The sequence below is a fragment of the Equus asinus genome, chromosome 5 (genome assembly GCF_041296235.1).
Source record: "Equus asinus isolate D_3611 breed Donkey chromosome 5, EquAss-T2T_v2, whole genome shotgun sequence".
NCBI lineage: Eukaryota > Metazoa > Chordata > Mammalia > Perissodactyla > Equidae > Equus > Equus asinus.
The window spans coordinates 68,123,802-68,145,917 of NC_091794.1; the positions used below are offsets into that span (position 1 = coordinate 68,123,802).

General features: G+C 36.4%; 1 protein-coding gene across 4 annotated transcripts in view; it reads right to left on the minus strand.

The window, feature by feature from the left end:
- PRKAA2 (protein kinase AMP-activated catalytic subunit alpha 2) overlaps positions 1–22,116 on the minus strand; it is a 75,788-nt gene that overhangs the window by 25,725 nt on the left and 27,947 nt on the right. For all 4 annotated transcript variants that reach the window (XM_044770880.2, XM_070509822.1, XM_070509823.1 and 1 more), the window contains one exon: positions 16,061–16,202. In XM_044770880.2, the coding sequence (XP_044626815.1) occupies positions 16,061–16,202 (142 nt within the window). The remainder of the gene's footprint in view (positions 1–16,060; positions 16,203–22,116) is intronic.

A 22,116-nucleotide genomic window follows, 5' to 3' on the forward strand; every position in this document is an offset into this window, starting at 1 on the left:
GATATAGAAAGAGCATTCTATACAAAAACAGCAGAATGCCATTCTTCTCAAGCGCACATGGAACAGTCTCAAAGATAGACCATATGTTGGGAAACAAGGCAAGCCCCAATAAATTTAAGAGGATTGAAATCATATCAAGCATCTTTTCTGACCACAATGCTATGAAACTAGAAATTAACTACAAGAAAAAAGCTGGGAAAGTCACAAATATTAAATAACATGCTACTGAACAACAAGTGGATCAATGAAGAAACCAAAGGAGAAATCAAAAAATATCTGGAGACAAATGAAATGAAAATATAACACACCAACTCTTATGGGATGCAGCAAAAGCAGTTCTAAGAGGGAAATTCATAGCAATACAGGACCACCTCAACAAACAAGAAAAATCTCAAATAAGTAATTTTAAACTACACCTAACAGAACAGGAAAAAGAAGAACAAACAAAGCCCAAAGTCAGCAGAAGGAGGGAAATAATAAGTTACAGCAGAAATAAACGAAATAGTGACTAAAAAAACAGTAGACAGGATCAATGAAACTATGAGCTGGTTCTTTGAGAACATAAACATAATTGACAAACCCTCAGCCATACTAAGAAAAAAAGAGAGACGGCTCAAATGAATAAAATCAGAAATGAAAGAGGAGATATTACAATGGATACAACAGAAATACAATTGTAGATAATATGAAAAACTATATGCCCACAAAATGGATAACCTAGAGGAAACAGATAAATTCTTAGATTCACACAATCTTTGAAAACTGAATCAAGAAGAAATAGAGAATCTGAATAGACCAATCACAAGTAAAGAGATCGAAACAGTAATCAAAAACCTCCCCCAAAACAAAAGTCTAGGACGAGATAGCTTCTCCTGAGAATTACACCAAACATTCAAAGATTTAATAGCTATCCTTCTCAAACTTCTCCAAAAAATTAAAGAAGACAGAACGCTTCCTAACTCATGCTATGAGGCCAACACTACCCTGATACCAAAACCAGGAAAGGACAGCATAAAGAAGGAGAATTACAGGCCAGTAATGCTGATGAACATAGATGCAAAAATCCTCAACAAAATACTGGCATACTGAATACGGCAATACATTAAAAGGATCATACACCATGATCAAATGAGATTTACACCAGGGACTCAGGGGTGGTTCAACATCCGCAAATCAATCAATGAGATACACCACATTAACAAAATGAGGAATAAAAAGAATCACATGATCATCCCAATAGATGCAGAGGAAGCATTTGGCAAGATCCAACATTCATTTATGATAAAAACTCTTAATAAAATAGGTATAGAAGGAAAGTACCTCAACATAATAAAGGCCACATATGACAAACCAACAGCTGACATCATACTCAACAGGGAAAAACTGAAAGCCTTCACTTTGAGAAGAGGAACAAACAAGGGTGCCCACTCCTGCCACTCCTATTCAATATAGTACTGGAGGTTTTGGCCAGAGCAAATAGGTAAGAAAAATAAACAAAAGGAATCCAAACTGGAAAGAAAGAAATGAAATTCTTGCTCTTTGCATATGACACGATTCCATATATATAAAACCCTAAAGAATCCATCAGAAAACTATTAGAAACAAGCAGCAACTACAGCAAAGTGGCAGGGTACAAAGTCAACTTATAAAAATCAGTTGCATTTCTATACACTAATAATGAACTAGCAGAAAGAGAAATCAAGAATACAACCCATTTACAACCACAACAAAAAGAATAAAATATCTAGGAATAAATTTAACCAAGGAGTTGTGAAAGACCTATACATTGAAAACTGTAAGACATTACTGAAAGAAATAGAAGACATGAGGAAATGGAAAGATATTTCATGCCCCTGGATTGGAAGAATAAACATAATTAAAATATCAATATTACTGAAAGCAATCTATAGATTCCATGCAATCCCAATCAGAATCCCAATGACATTCTTCCCAGAAACAGAACATAGAATCCTAAAATTTATATGGAACAAAAGACCTCGAATAAGCAAAGCAATCCTGAGAAAAAAGAACAAAAGCTGTAGGCATCACAATCCCTGACTTCAAAATATATTACAAAGCTATAGTAATCAAAACAGCATGGTACTGGCATAAAAACAGACACACAGATCAATGGAACAGAATTGAGAGCCCAGAAATAAAACCACAAATCTACGGACAGCTAATCTTCAACAAAGGAGCTAAGAACGTACAGTGGAGAAAGGAAAGTCTCTTCAATAAATGGTGTTGGGAAAACCAGAGAGCCACATGCAAAAGAATGAAAGTAGACCATTATCTTGCACCATACACAAAAATGAACTCAACATGGATTACAGAATTGAATGTAAGACTTGAAACCATAAAACTCCTAGAAGAGGGGTCAGCCCCGTGGCTAAGTGGTTAAGTTCAGGCACTCTGCTTCAACGGCCTGGGGTGTCGCTGGTTCAGATCCTGGGTGCAGACGTAGCACCACTCATCAGGCCATGCTGCAATGGCATCCCACACAGCAGTGCCAGAAAGATCTATAACTAGAATATACAACTATGTACTGGTGGCTTTGGGGAGGAGAAGAAAAAAAACAAAAAGGAAGATTGGCAACAGATGTTAGCTCAGGTACCAATATCTGGGGAAAAAAAAAACTCCTAGAAGAAAATATAGGGAGTATACTCTTTGACATCAGTCTTAGCAGCATTTTTTCAAATACCATGTCTACACAGGCAAGGGAAACAAAAGAAAAAATTAAGAAATGGGACTATATCAGACTAAAAAGCTTCTGCAAGGCAAAGGAAACCATGAACAAAATGAAAAGACAACCCACCAACTCGGAGAAACTATTTGCAAATCATATATCTGACAAGGGGTTAATCTCCATAATACATAAAGAACTCATACAACTCAACAACAAAAAAGCAAACAACCTGATCAAAATATCGGCAGAGGATATGAATATACATTTTTCCAAAGAAGATTTACAAATGGCCAACAGACACATGAAAAGATGTTCAACATCACTAATTATTAGGGATATGCAAATCAAAACTACAATGAGACATCACCTTGCATCAGTGAGAATGGGTATAAGTACCAAGACAAAAAATAATAAATGTTGGAGACAATGTGGAAAAAAGGGAACCCTCATACACTGCTGGTGGGAATGCAAACTGTTGCAGCTACTATGGAAAACTGTATGGAGATTTCTCAAAAAATTAAAAATAGAAATACCATAGGATCCAGCCATCCTAGTACTGGGTATTTATCCAAAGAACTTGAAATCAACAATTCAAAGAGAGTTATGCACCCCTATGGTCACTGCAGCATTATTCACAGTAGCCAAGACGTGGAAGCAACCCAAGTGGCGATCAAGGGATGAATGGATAAAGAAGATGTGGTGTATATATATACAATAGAATACTACGCCACCATAAAAAAAGACAAAATCGTCCCATTTGCAACAACATGGATGGACCTTGAGGGTACAATGTTAAGCAAAATAAGTCAGACACAGAGAGACAAACACTGCATGATTTCATTCCTATGTGGAAGATAAACACGTGGATAAAAAGAACAGATTAGCAGTTACCAAAGAGAAAGGGGGTTGCAGGGTGGGCAAACGGGGTAAAGGGGCACATACATATGGTCATGGATAAAAATTAGACTACTGGTGGTGAAGATGATGCAGTCTAAACAGAAACTGATAAACAACAATGTACATCTAAAATTACACTGTTACAAACCATTATGACCTCAATAAAATAACTGAAAAAAATATAGAAGGAAAGAACCTTAGCTTTATTTGGCAAAATAAAATTTTTCCTAAAAAAAGTACAACTTCCCCTCTATACACACAATTTTACCGACATCTTGAAAACAAGTTAAATACAATATTAATGTTTTAACTAAGGTTGCATTTAACACTTACATAAATGAACAGTTGTTCTATGTTTTAAAATAGGCTTGCTTTGTTTATAAAGGATTATCTGTAATCTGATTGATCATGAGCAATATCTAATTTATACTGACTTACTATTTATGGCTGCTAGTAGAGCGGTGTCGTTTTTGCATGGCTTAACGGCACCCAGTAGAAGGCACAAGCAGGAGCTGAAAGGAGCCCAGATGCCACCCTTTGGGCAGTATACCTGGATACAGGATGTGTCAGAAGCAGAGGAACCTTTTGGTGATTAGTCCACCCAGATGGGGCATTTTTGTTAATGTGCACAAAAGCAAGTATATGCTGGATGGTAATTCTGCTTACTATCCCCCACTAAGGAGGAGTGAAAAAAATGGCCAGGAAGTTGGTGATATAACAACGTATTATACATTTTAAGGACACATCATGTATAAATTATACACTTGAAAAAAGTAAAATATTAAAGCTATAGTATTGAAAACTATTAGAAATTTTCAGAAGAAATATTTCTAGCAGCAATCTTTAGTCTTTGGGATGAAAAATGACTAGGTACTCCAGTTTATATAAAATAAACTAATATAACTGAGGAATAAGTTCAAATGAACTGTGGAAAGGGAATTTTACCTGAGAACTCTAGAAGAAATGGTTCTATAAAAGCAATCCTAATGGCCCCGAACTCCAATTTAATAACATGACTAGTAGAGAGCAAGAGCGCCCACTGTGTCCCTCCCTGAAGGCTGATCTGATTGATTAACAATTCTCAATCACTTTTCTTCTAACTGTACATCTGTGGGGCATAAGAGAAAAGAAGTGATAAAATTCTAATAAACTTAGCTGCTAATTCCTCCAAGTATATCACAGGTCTTCAATAGACACTGTTGGACTGAACTATTTCATGAGACCCCTAACTCCACAGCATCCACTGTCCACACCAAAGGCCAATCCAGAGCAATGAAAACCACAGCTAACATTACTGAGCACTTACTGTGCGCCAGGCACTGAGCTAGGAAACGGTGACACAACATTGAGTAGCTACTTGTATTGCATTTGGTGAAATCAATAGCTCCTCCTTCTACTTGTGGAGCCTACAGTCTACCCAGGAATCCAGATGTTAAACAAGTATTCTTTTCAGAACACAAATCTGTTCTCCAGCAGCGTCATAATTAAAAATCTTCAGGGATTTCCCATTGCTCTTAGGTCCTAAAGAAATCAGGCCCCTGCCTATCTCTGTTGTTTGTCTCATCTTCGATTCCACCACTACAATACAGGGTTTCTTTTCTTTATTAGTCATGCTGCACTTCCTCCTGGCACAGCTCCTTTGTACAAGCTGTTTCTGCTAACCTGAATCCTATACCACGACCTGTACTCCACCCTTCAACTGGTTAGCACTCATCCTGTAGATCTCAGCTTAAAGCTCACTTCCTAACCCAGGTTAGGTTCTTTTTGCTCTCACGGAAGCATTTCCCTGAGCTTCAGAGCACATACCTCAGTTGGTAACTATATACTTATTCTTATGATCATTTGATTAATAACTACACACCTAGCAAAGTATCTATAACAAAGTAGGTATTTAAGTAAATAGGAATTAGCACTTTTAAATAATGTGAGCAGCTTGGAGCCAAAACTCAAATAATCTGAGACTGAAAATTACTTCAACCAATAAAATTTCAATTAACCAGAATGAGGTGGGGACAAAGAGAAACATCATTTTTAGAAGAAATAAGTCCTAAGAAAACAGTTTCACGTGAAAAAGGCAAATTCCAGGATTATCTTCTAAGCCTGGCCAAAGTAAGCCAAATCTTTTGAGCCCTCTAAAATGATAATCACATTGAAGCATTCTATGAAATTCAATCAGGAATCACTCATACATGTCACTATTTTCTTAATACAATAGAAAAGTAAACTAACATACTTTAGAAACTTTTCAGAAACAGTATTTCTAATTAAGCAAAAAAAAATTTCAAGTATCCAGAAAAACCCAAAGCATTATTCAGTTGGTCAAGTTACATGCATTTTTAGGCACTATTCCTTTAAATAGCATATAAAACTCATGGGAAAAAATCTTTCTAAAGTTTGGCAAAAATCAACCGTCATGAGCATACCTTTCTGATGGTTATATCTATAGAGTCTTAAAATATTATATAGCTATATATACAGAATAGTATTTTTCTTTAATTAAAATTCAGTTGTAATATAAAGAAAAGTAGTAATCATCATCCTTGGTTCACGGCATTTGTCTTTATTGGTCTATGAATGGCCTGCTCTTGTTTAGTTAATTACTACTTTTAATAATATAATAAGAACCTACAAACCCATCACCTAAAAAAGCCCAGGACTTTGACAATACCTCCATCCAAGCATAGAGTGCAGCAGCCCGCCCCATCCCATTGCCTCTCCTCACCCAAGGGAGCCATCACCCTGAATCCCCTGTTTACTCTTCTCTCGCTCGCTCTCTATACAGCTTTATTTATATACATACAGCAGTCTCCCTTTATCCACGGGGGCTATGTTCCAAGACTCCCAGCAGATGCCCCAAACCACCGATAGCACTGAATTCTATATGCACTATGTTTTTCCTATATATACATCCTATGATAAAGTTTAATTTACAAATTAGGCACAGTAAGAGATTATGCAATAGTTATACAACTAATAATAAAATAGAAAAACATATATTGTAATAAAGGTTATGTGAACGTGGTCTCTCTCAAAATATCTTATCGTACCGTACTGACTCTTCTTCATCTTGTGATGATGTGAGATGATACAATGCCTAGATGATGAGATGAAGTGAGGCGAATGACGCAGGCATTGTGACACAGCATTATTTTTGGACCGTGGTTGACTGCTGGTAACTGAAACTGCAGAAAGCGAAACTGTGGACAAGGGGGACTACTGTACACATATGTATGTGTAGCCCCCTCTCTCCATATAGATATGAAAAATTCATATTCATATGTGTATTCTTATTTTAATTGTTCTTAGCTTTAGAAGAAAGGGTATAATGCTATATGTAACATTTTGGGACTTGCTTTATTGAGATTCATCCACATTGTTGTGTTTGCTACAGTTATTTGACTTGATCACTGTATAATATTCCATTGTTTTTATTCATCTACTCTCCTGTTAATAGAGAGACTATTTATTCATTCAATCTACCACTAAATGGCATTTTTTCTACCCTTTCTACTTTCAAATTTTGCTAATATAAACAGTACTGCTATGAACATTCTTGTGCATGGTAAGATTCTCTCTTTGATATATACCTATGAGTGAAATTGCTGAGTCATAGTTTATGTGAACGTCTAACTTAGGAGAAAATGCTAACTATTTTCCAAAGAGATTTTGGCAATGCTAAAATCTTTAGAAAGCTTATGAATTTATATATTCTCCAACACTTCGAACACACTGTACACATGTCTTATGAAATGCTTACTTGTGTCTTTTGCCCATTTTTATTAAGTTAATCATGTTTTTTAAATTTATGTGCAGACATACAGAATAAATCAATATTTTCCATAACATGTTAGCACATAAGATAATTAATATGTCTTGGCAATTAACTTTATAAAAGTATGTATTTTCAGTCACCAACTCACACTGAATTTGGCTTTCACTTTCTCTGTAACTAGATCTGTATGTATCTTGAAAGGATAATAACTTTAAAGAACGTATCTGTATATACTCATGCAATATTGTTATCATGCACAAATTTAAGAAATCATGAATCTCATCAAATATCCAATCAGAAGGTTTCCTGATTCGTTTATAATACTTTTTTGGTTTTTGTTTTTATATTTTTATTGAATCAGGATCTAAATACAATTGGTTGATATGTCTCTTGTGTTTCTTTAAATTTATAGGTTGTTCCTCCATTTGTTTTTTTCCTTGCATTCTTTTGGTGAAGAAACCACTTGGTTTGCCCTATAGAGAGGATTCCATAGTCTCATTTTGCTGATCCATTCTTTACAGAGGCATAATGCACAGTCTCTAGCCCCCTCTTAGATCTAGACTTGATCAGATTTCAGTTTGATTTTTGTTTTCTTTTGAAAGAACAGATGGTGCTGTGTACCTCCAGCCGAAGGCTTATCATATTTGTCTCTCCTTTTTGGATATTAGCAGCCACTCTTGATCAGAGCCTAGATTTATTAATTCACAACGAAATTTGAAATGCTGGCCAATTTGCATAGTGTAGTAATGAACTATGGTCTAAAGGAAATCTTGACTCAAACTTCCTTCCTCAAAAACCCCACTGTCTCTGAAGTGGAGGCCATCAGATTATACTACCCAATACTTTTTCTTGTTATAGACATTAACCAATTTCCTTGCCAACTCCCTCTCATTCTGACTTAATGTCTTTTTTCCCACTCCTACTGTGGTCATCATTTTGGATGTAAATAATATCCTTGTCTAACACGTGGCCTCTAAGTTCCTTGATCTGCTCATTTCTAATTATCTGTTCCTCAACCACACACAGCCACTCACCTCATGGTCACACACTATCTAAGACCAATTCCTAACATTACGCGCTGGATTCCTCTCCCCCACACACAAAGGACTTAGTTTCTACAATTCACTCTTCTTTCTCTCGTATCAATCTCTCCCTCTTGAACCATTCTCTTTGGCATGTAAATATTCTGTATCTTCATCATTAAAAAAAAAAAAATCCTATTTAGACCCCACATTCCCCTCTAGTTATCACTCCTATTTCTTTCCTCTCCTTTTAATAAAATTCCTGAACTATCTATTACTACTACCTCCCCTTCTTCATCCCACATTCCCCTCCCTTCATTCCATATAACCCCTCACAACAGGTTTTTGCCCTCAGCATTCCAACAAATTGGTTCTTTTCAAAGATACCAGAAACCTCCACCTCACCAAATCTAGTAGTCAATTCTCAGTCTTATCTTACTCAATATTCAGCAGTGTAAGGAACAGTTAATAATTTCTCTTTCTTCAAATATGCTCTTCACTTGGCTTGAAGATAGCCAATTCTCCTGGGTTTCCTCCAACCTCATTAACTGTTCATTTTCATTCTCCTTTGCTGTTTCCCCTCATCTCCAGACACCTTAACATCATAGGGCCCTCAAGATCAATCCTTAGACTTCGTGTTTACCTGTACTCACATCCTTGGTGATCTTATCCAGTCTTAGGGCTTTAAATATCTTAAATACCATCTATATGCTGATGACTTCCAAATTTATCTCTAGTTTACACTTCTCCCCCTATTTCCAGACTCACATATTCAATAGCCTATTTACACCTCTCCTTGGATGTCTAATAAGCATTTTAGCTTCATAAAACCAAAACCAAATTGTTGATACCACTCCCCACCTCAAACCTCTCCTACAATTCTGTCTACTTCAGTTAATGGCAACTCCATCCTTTTATTTATTTGCCCAAGCCAGATACCTCAGAGTTATCCCTGAGTTATCCTCTCACAATCTACATCTAAACCTGTCAGCAAATGCTGGTGTCTTTACCTTGCAAGTATATACAGAATATGCTTACTTCTCAATACTCTCCACATTATGCTCTATTCCAAGTATATACAGAATATGCTTACTTCTCAATACTCTCCACATTATGCTCTATTCCAAGCCACCATCTCTTTCACTCAGATTACTGCCATTGACTCTGAACTGGTTTCTCTGCTTCAGGTCATATGTCAGGTCATATCATACCTCTGATCAAAACTTTCCAACAGCTTCCTATCTTACTCAGAGCAAAAGCCAAAGTCCTTACAATGGCCTCTACCACCCTACACAATCTGGATCCCCTTTATGTCTCTGACCTCGTCTCTTACTCCAAGATCACTTTGCTCCCTTGATCTCTAGCCTGTAGGAATTTCTACCTCAGAGCCTTTGTATTTGCTGTCTCCTCCAACTGCTATTTTCCTCCTCCAGCTATCTGCATGGCATGTTCCTCACCTCTTTACTTTCTAACATAAAATATACTTTACTAATATAGGGTTTATTGTCTATCTCCTCAATGTCCCCCTCTAGACACACACACATACACACACCACACAAATATAAGCTCCATATTAGCAGAGATTTTGTTGCTGTCATCTTTTTGTTTGCTGATATATATCCACAGGGCCTAAATGGTGTCATTCATTGAATGAATGTCAACAAGCTAATTGCTGGTCTTATTTCCCTACACACACCCTGTGCATCAGCCAAATCAGACTCTGTACTCCCAACACACCATGTTCTTTAGACTTTCATTCTCTTGCTCTTGCTTGTCCTCCTAGAACCATCAGGACCTACCTCTTTATACATGCTACAAGTAACTGTTGAACACCCACTATTGTGCTAGGTGCTAGAGAAATAAAGGTAATATTTGACATCTCTATTTAGATGCTTAATGGGATTCTCAACCTAACATGGCCAAAATAGCATCCTTAACGTTCACCCATACCCCAATATGGCTCTCCTCCATTCTTCCTATCCCAGAAAATAGTATCATCATCATCACCCAACCCAAAACCCAAAATCCCAGTTGCTCAAGCAAAAAACAAAATGATTCCTCACTCCCTTTCTTTTCCTCAGTAATACATTAGATCTACTTCCAAAACATATATTGAATCCATCAATTTCTCTCCATCTAGACTAGTGCTGTTGAATAGAACTTTCTGCAATGACAGAAATGTTTTTCATCTTCTCTGTCCAATATGATAACCACTAGCCACATGTGGCTATAAGCACTTGAAATGTGGCTAGTGTGACCAGAAAACTAGTTTTAATTTTAATTAATTTAAATTTATGCCACATGTGGCTAGTGGCTACTGTATTGGACAGCACAAATCTAGACTAGCATTTTGGGTAAAGTCACCATAATCTCTCCGCTGGACTACAGCGATAGTCCCTAATTGGTCCCTCTGCCTCCATGCTCACTCTACACTACGGTCATATCACAGCACTCCTCTAACTCTCCAAAAGCTTCCCATTTAGAACAAAATCCAACCTCTTACCAAGGCCCTCAAGACCCTACTATGTCAAGACCCATATCTACTCTCTGACCTCATGAACCACCTGCTGCCTCTCTTCCTCTCCCCCGCACACTATTCTCGACATTATAGCTCTCTCTTTCCTACAACACTGGAATTTTGTTTCACTCCTTCAAGGCTGTGGTTCCCCTTGTTTTGAGAACACTCTGTCCCCAGATCTTCAAATGGCTAGATCTTCATCATCCTTTAGTTCTTAGCTCAAACCTTACCTCCTTAGTAGGCTTTCCCACAAACTAATCTAAGTTAGCACTTCCTCCTTCCTAGACACACACTTTGACAGCACCACGTTCCATTCACCTCATAGCACTTATCACAGACTAAAATAATCTTGCTAATTTATTTTTCTACTGACTATCTAGAGCTGCTGGATACTGCTAGAACACAAACTCCACAAATAGCAGAGATCTTGTCTGTGCTATTTCATCATTGTATCCCCAATGCCTAGAACAGTACCCATCAGATAGTGGGTACTCAATAAAAATTTGTTGAATAAATAAAAGAAAAAAAAAGTTCCTGCGCCTAAAGAATTCAGCCTTGTGGGACATACTAATAAGAAAATGAGCAATTATAACATAATGTCAAGGGCTCTGGAAAAGCTAAATGCTGGGTGCTGTGGCAACACAGACGATGAAACCTAATCCAGTGTTAAGGGATAAAGTAGGTTTTCTAGAGATAACTGTATTTAAAAGCTGAGATCTAAATGACAAGTTGGAATTGGAAGCCTAAGGGAAGGGAGATGCAGATAAAGTTTTCCAAGTACAGGCAACAGTTGAAGTAGAGCAAGCAGGAGAAGACGGTGACCTGACAATAAGAGCAGAGAGAAACGGACAGATTCATGTGACACTGAGGAAAAAGAGTTGCAGCACTTAATGATTAATTATATGTAAGGGACGAGGGAAAAGTTAAAGATGATGCCCAAGTTTTAGGCTTAGGAAATTGTATGAATGGTATTTGCACTCACCAAAGGAAAAAAAAAAGAACAGAGAGAGGAGTAAATTTGGGAGAGAAAGAAAAGTTCAACCAAGTTGCAGATGACTCTGTGACTTCAGAATGGAAACATCCAATAAATAGTTCAGTAAATGTGTTCAGAATTCAGGAGAAATATCTGGCCCAGAAATATAGATTTGGAAATTTTTAGCACAGAGATGACAAATGACACCATGGTAATAAATGAGGTCACCTAAAGAGGGTCTGCTAAGAAGATTACACGAGCTCAGAACGCTGAAACGCATCAATTTTTAATGGCCAGGCAGATAGAGGGGCCCATAAAAGAAAATCTTAAGAAGCAGCAAGAATGGAAAAAGAAAACCAGAAGACTGGAGTCAGAGACAACTAGAGACTACAACATTTCAGGGTGGTGGTGGTGAGCAATGTTAAAAAGCTGTCCATAGGTTGAGTAAGATAAAGTCTAAAAAACGTAGACAGGCAAAACCATCTCTACCGAATCAGAAAGTACTGATCTTTTAACCAGTTAAAATGAAGCTTCCTTAGCTAAGAACAATGGGGGAAAGAAAAACAAGGACAGAAATCAATTCAACAACTTCTAGTTCCTGGGAAAGTTTGGAGTTTCCTTTCAATCCTAAAGTTTACTTCTTTTAATTTTCTCCCAGTGGGTTTTTTTCAAGTTGAGTCAATAGAGAAATCAGGCAATAAACAGCCTTCATTCTTGGTATTTAGTTTTCAAACTTACTTACTAATTCTAGAGGCCCCTTCTGTAACAAGGAAAGTATTCTTGGCAGCTAATCCAAGACTGCATAAAACAAACAAAACCACTAAAAGGATCAGGTCTCTCTCCCTCTTTAAATCACTAACACTATCAGAGGCTAAGTCAACAAGCTTGTTCCGCAGCAAGAACACATGAGTGCTTTTTTTAAAAAATTAAGATCCACAATTAAAGAGGCAGTGTGGCTGAATGGATTAAGCTTAAGGCTGGAAGACAGAAGCCTTAAACATTAAATTCACCTCTGCCCACTACTTTCTGACCAATTCTGAGAATATTCTATAACTCTTTCAAAAACAGAATAGCAAATAATGAAATAATTCTAAACCAGAATGAGATAATAAGTCAAACTAAAATTAAACAATTATAAATAATTATATAAATGGAGGCAAGAAAACACTGGTATATAAGACATCAAAAATTAATTTTTAAATCCTCACGACAATTGCAATTGCTTGCTGACAAAATCTGATTCATCTTTGCAGGAACAGAACAGGAACTAGGACTCACACCCCAAATGAGCAAAATTTCCTTGGGGTCTTTCAGGGTTGCCATTCTGAGGAACAAGGCAAATACAGAGAGATCTCTCCCTTCTCCACTCTCTCCTTAGCATGTGATACTTTTGGTTTGGCTTCCCAGCTTTCCCCTCCTATAGGAAATGGCCATTCAGTAAGAAAGAGCAAAGAGATTTTGCTTAGAAATCACTCAGAATAAAGTCACTACTATCATGGAGTCGAAGATAGGTATGAACTGTTTCAATTAACTGAAAACCATCTGGAATCATAAAAGAGGAGTGGAATCAGCTTGTAGGTTGCCAATTGCTGCTTTGGGCCAACGTTCATCAAATACTAGGCATTATACCAGTGCAAACACATTTAATCCTCAAATAACACCATGAGGCAGCCCCATATTAAGGTTAAGGAGACAAAGAACAGGGGAGGTGAATCACCAAGCTCGTGGGTGGTATTTTAATTCTTATGATGATCCTAAAAAACTTGTATATACATAGTCTGGATCATCTAGAATATAGGTCCTAGATGACAGCCTTATCATCAAGTACTGCCATGCAATTTCAGAGACCTCATTTCTTGTTTATGTTTATGATCTAGCGAACTTTAAGTGAAGATCAAATGACAATGAAGCTTACTGTAACATAAAGTTTTCATGGTACTGGTGTGAGAACTGAGTCATCACAGGTCACCCAACGGGATGTCAAACCCAAAAAAAGCCTTTTCTGAACAGTCAGTCAGTGGTATATTTATGCTGTGGCTAAGATGCACAGAATGGGCCCCATCATTGAATACAAAAATTTGCAATAGCTCACTAGAAATAAATGTAGCTAGTGATAGTAAAGACTAAATGCATGCTCCAAATCCCAGAAATAATTGGATCAGCCACTCATGGAAGGATTTCAAGATCCTACTGTATGTTTCCTATTGCTGCCATACTTCAAACCTAGTGTCCTAAAATAACACAAATGTATTATTTTTAGTTTCATAGGTTAGAAGTCTGACACATGTCTCATTAGGCTTTGTCTTCTGGAGACTCTGGGAGAAAACCCATTTCTTTGTATTTTCTAGCTTTTAGAGACCACCTGCCTTCCTGGGCTCATGGTTCCCTTCCTCCATCTTCAAAGCCAGCAACAGCCAGTTGAGTCCCTCTCACATCTTATCACTCTGACCTTGTTTCCATCCTCAAATCTCTTTCTCTGACTCTTCTAACTCCATCTTCCACTTTTGAGGACCACTGTGATTATAGTGGGCCCACCCAGACAATTCAGGAGAATTAAGATCAGCAGATCAGCAACTTCAAATATATCTATAACCTTAACTCTCCTTTCCCATGTAATGTAACATACTCACAGGTTCCGGACATTAGGACATCCTAGGAGTCTATTATTCTGCTATGCTGGCCTTGCCATGAGGTAAACAACGTACCTCTACTGGGTTATCAAGTTGTTCCCCATTAACAAAGACAGCCAAAGATTGCTCACTTATAAAGTTTAACTAAATATAATGTCTGATTATAATGAACTAACAAACAAAGCCTCAAAGATACTAATACTGTTTTGTTTTTACAGTATAGTTATACGAACAGCTTTCTCTGCAACAATATTATTTGAATCAAAATATAAATATAGTATTGGACCTCGTTTTACTAGTTCTACTCTTTAACTAACAATAATTTGGTTTTTGTAAAGCAACATTATTTGTCACATTATATTATAGATACTATTTTGAATTTCCTTGGCTTCACTGTCTTATTTGTATTTAAATTGTGAATTTATTTTGGTTTCATAATTGTATCAAAGCTATAAACATGGAGTTTACATCTAGTTCTTTGTTTCTATAAACTTAAGTAACGGTATATTAAAAACAAGTCAAAACCAGGGATCAACAAATTTATTTTTCCTTTGAAAGCAATTTATATAACTATCAGTTTTGAGAAAAACTAGAGTACTGGAGTAGAGGTTAACAGGATGGCATTTGGAGTGAGATCCGAACTGAACTACCACCTCTGCAACGTATTAGCTATTTGACCTTGGACAAGTTGCTGATACTCTTTAGATATGCAATTTCCTTATCTATAAAATGAGGATAATACTACTCAGCTGATAGGCTTATCATGAGGATGAAGTGAAATTATATATGTAAAATGCTCAATACAGTTCCAAGCCATTATCAGGTACTCAATAAGTAAGATTAATATTTATTTTATAGAACTCTATATAAGCTTTAAGACAATAAAATAAAAAGAATCTTCAGTGTTCAGTATATTATATTTTCTCAATAAATATTAAACTGCAACTTCAAATGATTTAAATACTGTTGTATACTTATCTAAATTTTCTGAGTCCATTGATTTTAAACTATTTATCTTTCAATTTAATTAACTAGCTTATTTATTAATCTCAACATTTATGTATCTTGTAAGTTTGTAACTTGTCTTATCCCCTCAAAAACTCACTTGCCTTACTAAGGGCTTTAATATCAGTAATTACAGTAATAATTGAAGTTTTGTAAGTAATAAACTGTGGTGTACAATCTTCAACAGTTACTGTCTACCTTTTCCAAAAAGAAAATACCTTGATATGTTAATAAAAAGTGATGAGAAAAAAACTACAAAATGAATCTAGGAATATCAAAGTCCTAAATGACCTTCAAAGTGAATACTAGCAGTTAAGAGTCAACTTCCAAGGCTTCATTCATCACTTGAAAATAGTACCAATTTTAAAACAATGACTTTTAATCCTAAACCAAAAGCATGCAAAAAAGGATTGATGGAGGTTAAATGAATTAACACTTGCTGAAAATAAATATTAAAAATTACATATTTTTGTAAAAGGTTTTATAAAAGATAAACAATTATTTGTAAATGTATAAGACAGTTTCTCTTTTTTATTATCAGGTACAAAAATACTTACAGTTTGATAATATGAGGGTGACGAAAGAGTTTTAGATTTTGAATTTCTCGTTTTATTTTTCCAACGACATCTAAACTGCGAATCTTCTGTCTATTTAAGATTTTAACTGCCACTTTATGGCCTGTCAATTGATGTTCTCCAACTAAAGAAAAGAAAAAGGAAAAAATCTGCTGTAATAACAATGCAATCATTTACTCATGCTTCCGTTCACTGTAACCCCAAATTTCTCTATGCATATATTCCACTTTTATAGGACTTATTGCATAAAATTGAAGATATTTCTTTTCACTTTTGTCTCTTCTACTAGAGCATGCACTCCTTGAGGACAGAAACTGTATCTTAGTCTTCTCTATATCCTCAGCACCTAGCATAGACATGTTCATTAAATATTTGTGGAAAGGATTACTGAATTCTATACTCCTGCATAAAAATATAATCAAAATAGGAACACCTTTGGGATAGAATAGAATTCACTATGTTTTGGTATCGCTTTATTTCCCCTCTTCTGGTTAATGCCAGTCATTGTACTATAGAAGAATAAATGATTACTATAATAAATTAAAAACTCATAACTAGTTTCATTACTATTTCATCAGAAAATCCATATGCAGCGCCCCCATCCCTTTTTTGGCTTTTCCCATGAAGCCTTCCTGCTCTCCCCTTATTTCATGGAATCTCTACTTCTTTCACATCCTCACGGTATATTTATAAAGCTCGTGTGTCACTTATCATTTTTAGGCTACTATAAACATTTGTGTTTTTGACATTTCATATAACATGATAGTATTCATCTGAATCTCCCAGGAAGAACTTAGCACAGTGTTTTGTACATATTAGATACTAAATATATGTTGCATTAAATGAAACAATAGTCATTCCTCTTTCATATAACACATTCACAGTTATCTACACAACTAGTGATATCTTTAAATACCGTTCACATGAAAAATCTCTCAGTCGGGGAAGAAATTCGTCAGCCCCTCCTCCTATTTCCCTCAATTACTATTCTTAACTTTCACCATTCTTCTCACAACATCCTATTCAATCCTTGGCCCCTTTCAGCAGACAAATTCCCCCTTTCATTTCTTTGGGAAAAATGAAGTCATTAAGAGTGATTTCCTTTAAAAAGACGTATTTATTCCACATCCGTCCTTCCACATGTCTCAGAGATGATTTGGCACTCCTCCTGTTCAAAGCTAGCCTCATCATCTTGTGCCCTTGAATGCATCTTTTCTACACTCTCCTTATATTCGACCTTTTTCTTTTCTAATAGCTCCTTCTCCTCAGCCTATCATTATCCCATCCTTCCCAAATGTTTCATTTACCTTGTATCCTCCTCTGGTTTCCAACATTTGTCTTACCAAAATTTCTCAAAAACAGTAGTCCACGTTCTCTTCTCTTCTTCCTTTTTCACTATCTCTAAATTCACTGCTCTCTGGCTTCTGCCTCCACTCCTCTACCGAAACCAAAAGGTCACAAAAGACCCATTAATTACCAAGCTATGTATCCTTTTCATTTCTCAGACCACTATACCACTATAATCTCTGCTGCACGGGACAACATTGATCACTCTCTCTTTGGTGGCACTTCTCTATCCTGGTTCCCCTACTAACTCTCAGATGGTCTCCTTTATGACCTCCACCTTTTCTTTAATGGTTAGCATCCCCAGGTTTCTAATCTAGACCCAAGGTAGATCCTGAAGTTATCCCATTCCTTTCTCACAGTTTTAAATACAACCCATATGCCAATGACTGCCTCCTTCTTCAAATTCATGTATTTCAAGGTTAGTATCCCACAAATGCCTCAAATGCAACATATTCAAAACTAAACCCATCATTTTCCTCCACCAGACCTATGTCCTCTATTTCACTTGGTGTGGCACACAGCCTACAAGCTAGAAATCACGGAGTCAGGTGACATTGTCTCCTAAATATTTCTTGGAGTCAAGTTGCAAATCATTATGACAAATATGTTGATAACAATGATAGAAGTGACAATGACAGTAAGTGTTTATTATGTACTAAGCATTATTCTAAGTGCTAACTGACCTGCTCACTAACCTCACACCTCTATGAAGTATTATTGTCCTCCAGTGTACAGAGGAGTGACCTGAGGCTCAGAGAAGTTAAGCAACCTGTCCAGGCAACATGTTAAGTGGTGGTACAACATGTGATCTCACACTGTCTGACTTCAGTTCAGAAACAACACGTTTAATCCCAACAGAATAGGGGCCCCAGTCAGAGCAATCCAAACATGGAATGGGCTGACCTAGGAAGAACTGAAATTCTTGTCACTGGAGATGACTTTTACCTTTATAACTTTCTCAAGCAATAAATTATCATCTCAAAAACTTTAATGAACCTTGAAAGCTACTTTCCCTGAATATCAAACAAACAAATTGGGAAGAAATCAAGTTCAAGTAACTTAACTTACTAACATTCCAAAATATGTTTCCAGGACTCCAGAGACACATTATCAATTTCAGGGACTTTCTACTCAATTAAAATAACTTAAATGGTTTCTTGATGCCTGGGTAGTTCATTATTCACCTGGGGAAATTTTATAATAGCCAAAGATTTGCCTGGGTGACAGAGCAAGTATATCTCTCTCCTCAAGTCCCTGATAGGGCTTCTCTGCAATGGCCTTGTCAACACAAGAGGGAGAAGAGTTCATGTCCGCCTTCCCATTGGATAAGTAAAACTAGTGTCTACTGAGAACACATGTGGGTCTTTCCAGATCAAAGAAGTTAAGACCAAGGACTCTAACAGCCAAACAGATGGCAGCTTTGTTTTTTAATGACATATGCTTAAACTGAAAAAAAACAAGACACCAAAAAGTGAGTGAATTCATTTGGAAAATAATATGAGAAAGCATTACTCCATCAACAAATTCAATAAAGCTGCAGGATACAACATCAATATACAAAAATCAGTTGAGTTTCTATACACTAACAACAAACTATCAGAAAGAGAAATTAAGAAAACAATCCCATTTACAAGTGCATCAAAAAGAATAAAATATTTAGGAATACATTTAACCAAGGAGATGAGAGATCTAGACACTGAAAACTAAAAGACATTGATGAAAGAAACTGAAGACATAAATAAATGGAAAGACACTCCATGCTCAGCTTATGGATTGGAAGAATTAATATTAATAAAATGTCCATAATACCCAAAGCAACCTAAATGCAATCCCTATCAAAACTCCAATGGCATTTTTCACAGAAATAAAACAAAGCGTCCTAAAATTTGTATGGAACCACAAAAGACCCCAAATAGTCAAAGCAATCTTAAGAAAGGACAAAGCTGGAGGCATCACATTTTCTGATTTCAAACTATTATCACAAAGCTATAGCAATCAAAACTGCATGGTATTAGAATAAAAACAGTCACAGATCAACGGAATAGAGAGCCCAGAAATAAACCACACATATATGGTCAACTAATTTATGACAAAGGAGCCAAGAATACACAATGGGGAAGTCTCTTCAATAAAGATGCTGGGAAAACTGGACAGCCAAAATGAAAACAAAAGAATGAAACTAGACTCCATCTTACATGTTACACAAAAATCAACCCAAAATGGATTAAAGACTTAAATTTAAGACCTTAAATGGTAAAATTTCTAAAAGAAAATATAGGGGGTAAGTTTCTTGACTTTGGTCTTGGCAATGATTTTTTTGGATTTGACAAAAAAAGCAAAAAACAAAAAAAGTGGGACTACATCAAAGTAAAAGCTTCTGCACAGTAAAAGGAAACCATCAACAAAATGAAAAGGCAATGTATACAATGGGTGAAAATATTTGAAAATCACATATCTGCTAAAGGGTTTAACATCCAAAATACATAAAGAACTCACGTAACTCAATAGCAAAAACAAACAATCTGATTTAAAAATGAACAGAGGAACTGAATACACTTTTTTCTAAAGAAGACATACAAATGACCAGCAAGTAGATGAAAAGGTGTTTAACATCGCTAATCATCAAGGAAATGCAAATCAAAACCACCATGAGTTATCACTTTACACTTGTTAGAATGGCTATCATCAAAAAGACAAGAGTTAAGTGTTGTTGAAGATGTAGAGAAAAGCGAACCCTTGTGTATGTTGGTGAGAATGTAAACTGGTGCAGCTACTATGGAAAATACCACGGAGGTTCCTCAAAAAATTAAAAACAAGGGCCAGCCAGTGGCCAAGTGGTTAAGTTCACGCGCTCTGCTTCGCTGGCTCAGGGCTCTCTAGTTCAGATCCTCCACGTGGACCTGTGCACTGCTCATCAAGCCATGCTGTGGCAGCATCCCACATAGAAGAACTAGAAGGACTTACAGCTAGGATATACAACTATGTACTGGGGCTTTGGGGAGAAAAGAAAATTAAAAATAGAATTACCGTGTGATCCAGCAATCCCACTTCTGGGTAGACATCTAAAGGAAATAACAACAGGATATGGAAGAAATATGCATTCCTATGTTCACTACAGCATTATTCATAATAGCCAAGATATGTAAACTACCTAAGTATCTATCAACAAATGAATGAATAAAGAAGATGGGGGGGTATATATATGTATATATGTGTGTGTGTGTATATATATATTATATTTACAATGGAATATTCAGTCATGAGAAAGAAAGAAATCCTGTTTGCAACAACATGGATGGACCTTGAAGGCATTATGCTAAGTGAAATAAGCCAGATAAAGACGACAAATACTGCATGGTATCACTTATATGTAGAATCTAAAAAGCACAAAAAAGGCAAACTCCTAGAAACAGAGAGTAGAAAAGCAGTTACCAGGGAGTAGGGGGTGGAGGAAATAGTGAGAGGTTGGTTAAAAGTTGCAAATTTCAGCTACAAGATGAATAAAATCTGAGGATCTAATGTCAAACATGGTGGCTATAGTTGATAATACTGTATTGAATAGTTGAAATTTGCCAAGAGAGAACTTAAATGTTCTCACAAGAATACTAAATATATACACATCTCTGTGTGGTCAAAAGAATCAAATGCACTAAGAATGCCCCCTCTTTCTGCTGAACTATGCTAGCCTCTATTGCTTAATAACTTGTGAAGTGAATTAACACTTAGTTATAATTAATTAAATCCAAATAGTTGTCTCATAATCACATTCCTCCTGAAAGCCGAATGAATGTTCCTAAAAATCTGGTAATAAAAACAGATTTAAGACCAAGAATTTCTTCTATGTGTATCACAGCCATAAATTTTTCTAGGGAAGTAACTGAAAGGCTTGGACTCATCAAAGTTTATTCTCATTCACTTGTTCAATCAAACAATAAAATACTGAGTATCTTTTAGATGCCAGGACTGTGTTGGTCAAAGATACATGAAAAGAGACGTTTTAGTAGGGGAAAAAATATGAGCTATGAAGGAGTTAAATAAATTCTGTATCATATTAAATCTGTCTGAAGACTTTCAGGGATAACTTATTTGTAAAGGAAGAAGATAGATGAGAAAGAACATTAAAAATGAACACCAAAAAAGGACAAATTTGCCATAATTTGTCATGTATATAAGTAAATATCCAGATCAATACCAATTTTGACAGGAGCAACAGGGACATTCATCCAAGGAACAACCATTTAATGAACGCCTACTATGGTAAGAGCTATACTAGACACCTGGGATGTAAGTGATGAACGAACTAGCTCTGTTACACTGCTAGCTGTCCCCTAGTATCTATTCCACCCTTCCTTCCCAGACAGAAGACTCCCAAATAACACCTGAGCACACGACTCTCAAGAGTAAGACTGCATCCTAGCATCTCTTGTAACTAGATGTGTGACCACGTGACTATGTTCTGGCCAATGGCATGCAAGCAGAAATGTCCCTAGCAGCTTCTTCTTCATCTTTTCCTTCATCCTGAAGCCTGGAATTCCAAAGGCACCATTTTATACCATGAGGACAGGGTTAGACAGATGGGAGCAACAAGAGAGAGAAGCCCATGCTTTTGACCCCATCAGGCACGACAGCAGTCTGAGTCATCTGCTCAGAGAGTTCTAAGAGAAGAAAATACTACCTTATTTAAGCCGCTC